The following is a 10,616-nucleotide window of genomic DNA, read 5'->3' on the forward strand; positions in this document are numbered from 1 at the left end:
CAGTGACTGTTTTGCCCAGGGTTTTACAATTAAGCACATAATTATACATCTTGTTCGTTCTACCCAAGTGCATGACCTTACATTTATCCCCATTAAAGCTCATTTGCCATTTATCAGCCCAAGCTTCTAGTTTACATAAATCCTCCTGTAATATAAATTTGTCCTCCTCTGTATTGATTACTCTGCAGAGTTTGTGTCATCTGCAAATATTGAAATGCCACATCATGCAAGGGCTCTTCAGGGGTGCCATCTCTTCTGAGGCCTGTCACACTGGCCTCAGTATAGTCTCTGGCCCACGTCCGCACCACTCCTCTACGTGGCATCAAATCCCACCGCAGACCTTTATATCTGAAAATGCATAGTTTCGTCCGGCCAGCAGATAGCAGTCTTTCCTCACTAATGTTACATCATGCAGAGGCTCTTCAGGGTTACCATCTCTTAATCTTACATGTGCCAGCATTAAAATAATCTTTCTCGGCAGCATATTGTCCGGTTTAAACAAGTGATGTGCTGCCGATAGCATTAATATTATATGCACACAGCAAAATTGTATTAACAATTGTTGTGTGCACATAGAATTGTGGTCAGTCTGTCTAAACAGGCCATTAAATGAGTGCTGATCGGTGATCATTTAACATCCTTAGTATACTGTCCACCATGCTTTCCAGGATAAGAGCTCAAGCATCCACCCTTTCTCCATTCCATAAAGGCTCTGCAGAGCCTGATTCCCAAGTTCCAAAGAATAGAGAATAGCTTAAAGGGAATATTTCAGCAGGATTTCACCCTTAATCTATTTATATGCACGTGTAGTGCCTTCAGAGACAAGTCCAAAAATAACTTTAATTGGGCAGTCCGTTACTCTGAAAGTAGTGTTTGAATTGATTTGCCTTTGAGACAGTAGATCTGAAGCCTCTGTCACTCCAGATCTATTCCTCACCCATAACCTCCTCCTCCAGCTTGACTGACAGCCTCTATGTTGTGTGAGCCTTCAGTCAAGCAGGAGGAGTTGGCACTGGGTGGAGAATAGAGCTGGCGTAACAGACGCTTCAGATCTACAGCCTAATTTGCACATCAATTCAAACACCGATTTCTCAGTAACTGAGGAGAGGACTAGCTATGTAAGGGTATTGCTGGACTTTTTTTTAAAGAGCTGCATGCACATATAAATAGTTTGGGGTGTGAAATCCAGCTGACAGATTCCCTTAATAATTTTGGGATTTACCCTTAAATGACAGCAACACTGCTTTCTTTTTCACTCCTCCTTTAATGCTTAGACCATCAGGTTTTATTTCAATTTACAGTGAGCAAATTTCAACATCATCTATTGATTTAGGGTACTAACGGATGTATACCAATGTTTTTGGTCAATTATCTCTATTTCATATCTCATATCATATTAAATATTATTAAATTATAGGCATTTAATTAAAAAAATTATATTTAGAGAAAAACAATAAATACAATGCATTAAATAATACTGAATATCATTTAAGTCTAATTAAAAAAAAAAATTAAATTCGTATGACCCTAGTTTAATTACGGTAATTGTAATGTTCATGTCATTTGTAGCTGTATTTACCATTTCCGAACCTGAGTTAATAAACATTTTTTGTGTGTTCTAGGTCTCTTCATGGCTTCAGGAAGAAATGGGACCAGAATCTAATCCTGTGGTCATTGTTAGATTTCTTGGATCTACAGAAATGAGCTCTGAATTAAGCTCTTTGCTTCAAAGCCTTTGTGAGCAGCTAGCCGTGAATTACAGATGTTTACTGCAGAGCATTCCTAAAAAGATTGTAGATCTGCGAGAGCTCTTTTTAAACTTGCTGAATGAGTCTTCTTTTCATAAGCCCCTCGTTCTTGTATTAGACAGCCTTGAACAACTTACAGATGGTGATGATGCCAGGAAGCTTTGGTGGCTCCCAATTCATCTTCCACGCACAGTTCGCATAATATTGTCAACACTGCCAAAAAAGCATGGAATCCTCCAAAAACTACGGTGCCTTATAAAGAACGAGGACAACTACATAGAACTCATTCCACGAGATAGGAAAATGTGCAGCCAAATACTTAAACATCAGCTATTGAGAGTTAAAAGAAAAGTAACATCAGGTCAACAGATCTATGTCAATGAAGCATTTTCTAGATGTACTCTGCCAATGTTTGTCAACCTGACATTTCGAGAGGTGAGAAATTGGAGGTCCCATAAGGATGTTGATGAATCTACTCTTTGTATCACAGTTCATGAGAACATAGAGCAGTTATTCTGTTCTTTGGAAAACAAGTGTGGACTGAGGTTGATCTCAAGAGCACTTGGATATATTACAATGGCTAAAATGGGACTCAGCGAGGTGGAACTAGAAGACATTCTGGCTCTTGATAATAATGTCATGAATGAATTACTAGCAAATGGGAAGACGCTGAATCCATTAAGGATACCATATACGATCATTGCACAAATTAAAGATGATCTTGCAGGGTATTTAGTTGAAAGACACATACGAAATTGTAACCTTTTGGTTTGGTCTAATAGACATCTCCACCTAATCGCCCAAAAGTTGTATCTCAGCAATGATGACGACTTGCAAGAAATGCATGTGAATATGGCAGATTACTTCCTCGGTGCATGGTCAGGAGGCAGGAAAAAGCCATTCTACAATGAGCCTAACTATTTTGAAAATTGCATTCAGAATGAACGCAGGGGATTACTTAGCAATGAAATACACTTCAATGATGAAAATGAATTTGACAGGCAGGCTCCTGAGCAGCCATGGGCATTTCAGTGTAATCCTCTACAGCCTGATATTTTTTTTGTAAATCATAGGAAAATGACAGAACTACTACATAATTTAACAAGATGTGGAATGACAGATGAAATAATGTCTGGGATTACAATGAATTTTAGCTGGCTCTATACAATGATCAAAATTGGACAATATGATAGGGCTTTAAATGATATTGAAATAGCATATAATTACTCACAAGAAAAAGAACTGAAATTTCTCGCAAGTACTCTTCAAAGCATAAAAAACAAGGTTCTGAAAAATCCAGGGTCACTCTCTGCTGAACTGCAGCAAATTCTTCTTCCAGTTGTGAGTTCTTTGCCTAAGTTCAGAAACCTTCTTATAGAATGTGACAAAGATGGACCTAAATATTGTTCTATTGTCCCCCTGCACTCTTCCATGGATGTGACATACTCTCCAGAAAGACTTACTCTGTCATCTAGCTCATTGCATGTAACAGAGGTTCTTCCTACTTACAGCCCAAATATAATCATTTCTGCACTTGAGAATGGCACAATCAGTACTTGGGATGTTGAGTCAAGGCAACTTTTAAGACAAATAACCACTACTGAATTTGTTGTTATGGGAATGAAGCTTACAGCAGATGAAAAATATCTTGTTGTATCCACAGCAAAAAATACTTTGTTAATTTACGACAACCTAAATTCTTGCCTTCTCTCTGAAGTGGAAGTTAAAGGTTCCAAAAGTGTAGGAGGTGGGCCAAACCTAATCAATGGCTTCACGCTATCTCATACACATGCACTAGCCTGGTTGGAAGCAAGTAAAAATGTTAATGTTATAGATTTACTTTATGGTTGGCCACTTTATAATTTCCATTGCTGGTACGAAGTAACGTGCATCCAGTGTTCTTCGGACGGATTATATGCATTTTGTGGCCAATACCTCAATACCACCACAATATTTCACTTAGGCACTGGTGAAAAATTGTCAACTGTAACCTCTGAATTTTCTGGTGGGTTTGTGAAATATATTCTCGTTCTTGATACGACCCAAGAAGTGGTTATGATCGACAATGAAGGGAGCCTTTCTGTTTGGAATATAGAGGAAATAGCCAATCCCCAACTGACAGAAGAGTTTGATTGTACAAAGGGAACCAGTGATGTTATCAGCACTGAGCTGTCTGAAGACCAAAGTGCACTTTTAATTTGTAAAGCATTAAGCATTGAACTTCTAGACACTCGTATGTGGAAAGTTTCTGAAAAGTTTAGGGCAAAACGCAATGAGAGATTTATATCAGCTGTTCTTTCCCGGAACTGTGACTGTATTATTGCTTCCATAGAAAATACCTCATCTATATTTGTTTGGAGAAGAGACACGGGGCAATGCATGGCAAGTTTACAAGAGATGTCAGGGAGTATCGTAAAATTAGTGAAATCTAGTCATCATAATTTACTTTTATCACTGTCCATCAGTGGAGTGCTTTCTATCTGGGACATTGACATCTTAACCGCCATGTCCAATATTGACAAGACTGGGAGAGCAGTCCACACGGTATTACTGTCCGGGAGAGGAGATTTCATCTACTCAATTGATGGATCTGAATATGTTCAAAAATGGAATTTTAACACTGGCTTCATTGAATCTGCCTATAAGCATGAAGGTATTGTAGAAAATGGTGTACTCACTGCTACAGGAGAACTGTTGGTCACCTCCGATGACAAATGCAATCAATATGTTTGGCATACTGGAACCGGGGAAAATCTCTTCCGAATTAGTGGTCAAAGAATATCTGAACTCTTAATTACACATAATGATCAATTTATAGTGTCTTTATGCGAGCAAAATGCATCCAGAGTATGGAGACTCGCAACTGGCCATAAAGTATGTAATATCCTAGCTGCCTTAAAAAATGCACTTATAACTACTGCAAATACTTTTTTGATTGGAATGACCAAGAACAAACTTTTGGCTGTAAGCCTATGGACAGGAAGCATAACGAAAAAATTCTGCTGCGATGATGGATCAACCATCATCAACTTCAAATTAATTCCGGACTGTCCTGAGTTTGTTGTTTTCATGACATCTACTGAGACTGTGAGCATCTGGAGCCTTGCTGATGAAGCCATTTGCAGAAGAGTCCAGCTACCATCTAACTTCTTAAGAAATCTTAATGATTTTGAAATCTCTCCCAATGGAAAGCTTGGGATTATTACCCATGGAGACGAAAAGTTCAACGTTTTAGATCTTCAGACTGGAAAACTCAGAGAAGTACATGCATCAGGGATAATATGGAAACAGAGCTTGTCTTGCGATGGGCGTTATCTTGTCTACATTTGCTTCCAAAATGGTGAAGATGATGAAGATAATTCTGTCTCGAGTTTAATAGTGATGAGACTCGCGGATGGGAGAAGTATTGGTGCTTGTACATTATATAAATCTCCAACCTTTCTTGCACTCTCACAAAGGCATCTCAATATTGTTGTAGGATTTGATGATGGGAGCATTGGCACTTACACCGTGGTAGACCGGGTGGATGCAACATTAAAAATTAAAATTGCCACTTCCAATAGCCGACAAATTTTCAATAACAAAACTCACTTTCATAGACCAAAATGCAATAATTACATCTATAAAATGGCACCTGACTGCTTGTGGAGGGAATCCACTGAAGTGTTTGCAAGAGACAGCCCGATCACAGTTTCCGAAACTGGTGAAGTAACAGAATCAACACCGACCAAAAAACATAACTTTTGCTATGAGAAAATGTGTTCTGCCATTGACTGCAGGGGACAGAGCTTTGCCGCTAACAATTGAAGCCACCGTATGAGTAATACAGTGTATGTTCAAAAATGTTTACAAATTAGTCCTGAAATTTACCATTGTATGGGGGGGGATAAAAGGTACATTCCCCTAATGACAGAAGCATCACTGAAAGTATCGCAGAATCGTATCCATCACTGTTATTCAGCATGCACTACATGCCATTTTTTCCTGTGCAAAAAGTAAAGTAATGGTCAGATCAAGGTTTTTTCCTTGTGCACTGACATTCTTTGGCCTATAATAGAAATAGTATATTGTTGCTCAGTGAGCCTTGGGTATTACATTATTTTTTCAGAATTTTGATATATTTTCATAATTTTAGCTTTATTTTACAAAATGAAAAGTCTCATTAGAATGGTTGCTAATGGCAGGCAAAGAGAAACATCAACCATTGTACTCGATGTACTAGATAAAAAAATAAAACCAATCTACTAGACAAAAAAGAATCTGAAAATATATCAAAATGCTAAATAGGATGTTTTAGGACCCACTATAAATAGTACATAGATTTCATAGATATATATATTGTGGTACACTTTTTTCTATAGACCCATATCGATGGAGTACCTCCATGTGGCTCTGCGGTCACTCATGGATTGCACCAAGACCTCTTGGATTGTCTCCACAAGAAGCCTTGCTTTTCATTGTGAGCAAATCAAATCCTGCACAAAAAAACAATAATTTATGGATTTTTCATCAAGGGTCAGTAGAGTCTCATGTAGAACAGAGGTAGGGCTGAAACCTTTCTTTCAAGTCATAGGTTGTGATATTTCTCTCAATACTTTTACTCTGATGATAACACTTTTTCGATATTCATGTGCTAAAGGGAATCTGTCACCAGGTTTCCCCCATATAAAGTACATCTAGCACCTGGAAGCCCCCTGTTACAGCATACTATAATGTTGTTTGTCCCCGATCTACTCTGCAAGGTACATAAAAGACATATTATTATATATTCACAGATGTCGGCGTCTGGTCTGATGGGGTCTCTGGTCTTGATCCGGTGATCTTCTTACGATCACCGTCCTCCTGCCCTGCTTCATGTGGAGGATGTCATACATACAGTGCCTTGCGAAAGTATTCGGCCCCCTGTAATTTTTTAACTTTTTCCCACATATCATGCTTCAAACATAAAGATACCAAATGTAAATTTTTGGTGAAGAATCAACAACAAGTGGAACCCAATTGTGAAGTTAAATGAAATTTATTGGTTATTTTAAATTTTTGTGGAAATTCAAAAACTGAAAAGTGGGGCGTGCAATATTATTAGTCGCCTTTAACTTAATACTTTGTTGTGCCACCTTTTGCTGCAATTACAGCTGCAAGTCGCTTGGGTATGTCTCTATCAGTTTTGTACATCGAGAGACTGTAATTCTTGCCCATTCTTCCTTGGCAAACAGCTCGAGCTCAGTGAGGTTTGATGGAGGTCGTTTGTGAACAGCAGTTTTCAGCTCTTTCCACAGATTCTCAATTGGATTCAGGTCTGGACTTTGACTTGGCCATTCTAACACCTGGATACATTTATTTGTGAACCATTCCATAGAAGATTTTGCTTTATGTTTGGGATCATTGTCTTGTTGGAAGTCAAATCTCCTTCCCAGTCTCAGGTCTTTTGCAGACGCCAACAGGTTTTCTTCAAGAATGGTCCTGTATTTGGCTCCATCCATCTTCCCATCAATTTTAACCATCTTCCCTGTCCCTGCTGAAGAAAAGCAGGCCCAAACCATGATGCTGTCACCACCATGTTTGACAGTGGGAATGGTGTGTTCAGGGTGATGAGCTGTGTTGCCTTTCCGCCAAACGTATCGTTTGGCATTGTTTCCAAAAAGTTCATTTTGGTTTCATCTGACCAGAGCACCTTCTTCCACATGTTTGGTGTGTCTCCCAGGTGGCTTGTTGCACACTTTAAACAACACTTTTTATGGATATCTTTGAGAAATGGCTTTCTTCTTGCCACTCTTCCATAAAGGTCAGATTTGTGCAGTCTGCGACTGATTGTTGTCCTATGGACAGACTGTCCCACCTTAGCTGTAGATCTCTGTAGTTCATTCAGAGTGATCATGGGCCTCTTGGCTGCATCTCTGATCACTCTTCTCCTTGTTTGAGATGAAAGTTTAGAGGGACGGCCGGGTCTTAGTAGATTTGCAGTGGTATGCTACTCCTTCCATTTCAATATGATCACTTGCACAGTGCTCCTTGGGATGTTTAAAGTTTTGGAAATTATTTTGTATCCAAATCTGGCTTTAAACTTCTCCACAACAGTATCACGGATCTGCCTGTTGTGTTCCTTGGTCTTCATGATGCTCTCTGTGCATCAAACAAAACCCTGAGACTATCACAGAGCAGGTGCATTTATACGGAGACTTGATTACACACAGATGGATTATATTTATCATCATTAGTCATTTAGGACAACATTGGATCATTCAGAGATCCACAATGAACTTCTGGAGTGAGTTTGCTGCACTGAAAGTAAAGGGGCTGAATAATATTGCCCGTCCCACTTTTCAGTTTTTGAATTTCCACAAAAATTTAAAATAATCAATATATTTCGTTCAACTTCACAATTGTGTTCCACTTGTTGATTCTTCGCCAAAAATTTACATTTGGTATCTTTATGTTTGAAGCATATGTGAGAAAGGGTTGAAAAGTTCCAGGAGGCTGAATACTTTCGCAAGGCACTGTACAATGTTCTGTCAGACTCCTATAGTGGCGCAATTCTCTCTGACCTGCCAAGAGCAGAGCAGTGTGCTGTCACCAGCTTTACCATCTTCACTCCGCCCTCTCCTTGCACATGCTCAATACAGTACTTTGCTCTGCCCTTGGCAGGGGCATGATGGGGGACACTGAGTAGATGACATAGGAGGTGTCCTCCACATGAAGCAGGAAAGGAGGACGGCAATCACAAGAAGAGAAGAGGCACCAGATCAAGACCAGAGACCCCTATCAGACCAGACCGCACCATCTGTGAGTATAATAAAAGCTATGGGGATTGGGGATATATGCAGCATACTAGAATGCTGTAACAGAGGGCTGAAAAATGTTGTGATGCCCCCCTCCTGCTTGCTTCATGGCTCCCCGACATCGCGCTCCGGCACAGGCGTACTGAAGTGCGTAGGCGCCGGGAAAGGTCAGAGAGGCCCAGTGCCTGCGCACTGCTGGAATTTTCCCTGCTCTCAAGAGGGCACAGAAGTACGCCTACACAGGAGCGCAATGCTGGGGAGACTGTGAAGCAAGACGATGGGAGGCGCCAGACCAGGACCTGCGACACCCATCAGACCAGACCACCCCGCAGGTGAGTATAATAAAATTTATTTTTTGTATCTTTCAGGTCGGGTCGGGGGCTTATCTACAGAATTATAAAATGCTGTAGATAAGCCCTGAAAGACGGTGGCCATATCTTTTATCTGCCAAAAGTGCTGACTGGTTCGCTTTAAGTATGCGATATGCATAGTTCTGGCCACATTCTGACTAAATGTATGTGGCCTCGCTGAATACAGATGATATCGCGCTCTGTGCACACTGTGAGGATTTACAGGTATACAGCCGCATAGACTGAATGCAATCTTTCATGATAAATCACTTTAATGACAACCACTTTCAGAAATTATAATTTTATTCTAATATTATCTTTGTGTCAGAGTTTACACCTCCAAAAAAGTAAGAGAATTGCCTCTGACATTTGGAACTATGTTAAAGGCTACAGACAGCTGTCTTGGAAAAAAACATTTTAGTATATTTTAGGTTAACGAGGTAAAAAAAAGTTGCAATAACTTTCGCAACGCAATCCTAATTCCCGTATTTATTTCCAGCCCTCCTCGTTTCAGACAACCAGTGGTTGTCTCCTTCCCAGTAGTACTGGATGTGAGGTCTGTGCATCCAGGATACTGCCATCAACACTAACTTTCATGTGATGGCACAGCTTTATTCATTTACTGATATCCTTGTGTAGACACAGGTGGACCTTTTGTTCTGTGGACATACACTGCTGATGAGGAGTAAGTGATCTACCAAGACCTCTTCATGTAGAGTCCACCACAGGTTTTCACTTCTTTACACTTAGTGACACACACGGACTATGTGATCTCTCGCTCCTCTCATTGCAAACTGCCTTGTGTGTCCTTTCCTCCCTATTGAAAGCCTGTGTGATCTCTGTCCTCTCTGCATTTTGTACTGTGTGTTCAACCTCCTCCCCTCCTTACTGATAGCTATAAGCTCAAAGGAGGGGAAAGCAGAAAGCAGATGATGACAACCTTCAAAGGAGCAATGTGGCATGTGCTGTTGGATTAAGATTAGAAGCAACAGCAGCGCCATCAGCTAGTTGAAGGAGTTAGACAGACTCTACAGCAGAAAAATGTTGAGACATTTTTAATGAAGGTTATTTAGAATATTGCTTGGTTTTGCATTTAACAAACAAATAATTAAAAATGCAAAAATGTCCATATCCTTTAATGAGGAGTATTGTCTCATTTTAAGCAGGAGCTGCTCATAAACTTGAAGGGCTACTTAAGCAAAATCAATCTTTGTGCCATTCTAGTGCAGAAGTCACTACCAGAATATATATGCCAATCTGTGCATGCAATCTGTAGGCACATTTGATGCCCAGTAATCATGAAGAAAGGTATTATCCAGGCTTACTACTACACATAAGTGTTTTTCAGGAGTTTGTGGTACTCCCAGGGATGCTTACAACTAGCCAGTAATTTGGGGTTGAAAATAAATATGGCTTCTAATCCTGTAGACCAATAGCCTACAATGAGAAATCTCCTGTTATTGACCCTCGTGATAAATTGGGAGTGCAGAATTTTTATTGTTGGGTATGCAAACACACTTGAAGTTAAATTCTACTGTCCCTGATAAAATGCGAATATGATGAAACAAAGAAAATGTGAAAATACATTGTTTATCAGTGGTTTTCAGCTTATTGTGTCTATTTCAACCTGAAATAAATCTTATGATTTCCTTCTTTTTACCTGAGTATCAGAATTCTGAAATGTCAATGAGCTTTCTGACATTATTATTTTCCGTCAATTGTAACACTTAGCCCCTTAAGTG

At 39.7% G+C, this 10,616-nt stretch overlaps 1 protein-coding gene across 1 annotated transcript in view; it reads left to right on the top strand.

The window, feature by feature from the left end:
* Nucleotides 1-6,641, top strand: part of NWD2 (NACHT and WD repeat domain containing 2) — a 301,930-nt gene extending 295,289 nt beyond the window's left edge. Inside the window, exon 7 of the mRNA XM_073574727.1 lies at nucleotides 1,623-6,641. Within this exon, the coding sequence (XP_073430828.1) occupies nucleotides 1,623-5,555 (3,933 nt within the window). The 3' untranslated portion in view covers nucleotides 5,556-6,641. The remainder of the gene's footprint in view (nucleotides 1-1,622) is intronic.
* Nucleotides 6,642-10,616: the final 3,975 nt, after the last annotated feature.

This window comes from Dendrobates tinctorius, unplaced genomic scaffold, assembly GCF_039654945.1.
Source record: "Dendrobates tinctorius isolate UK_male_01 unplaced genomic scaffold, ASM3965494v1 ptg000039l, whole genome shotgun sequence".
NCBI classification, from domain to species: domain Eukaryota; kingdom Metazoa; phylum Chordata; class Amphibia; order Anura; family Dendrobatidae; genus Dendrobates; species Dendrobates tinctorius.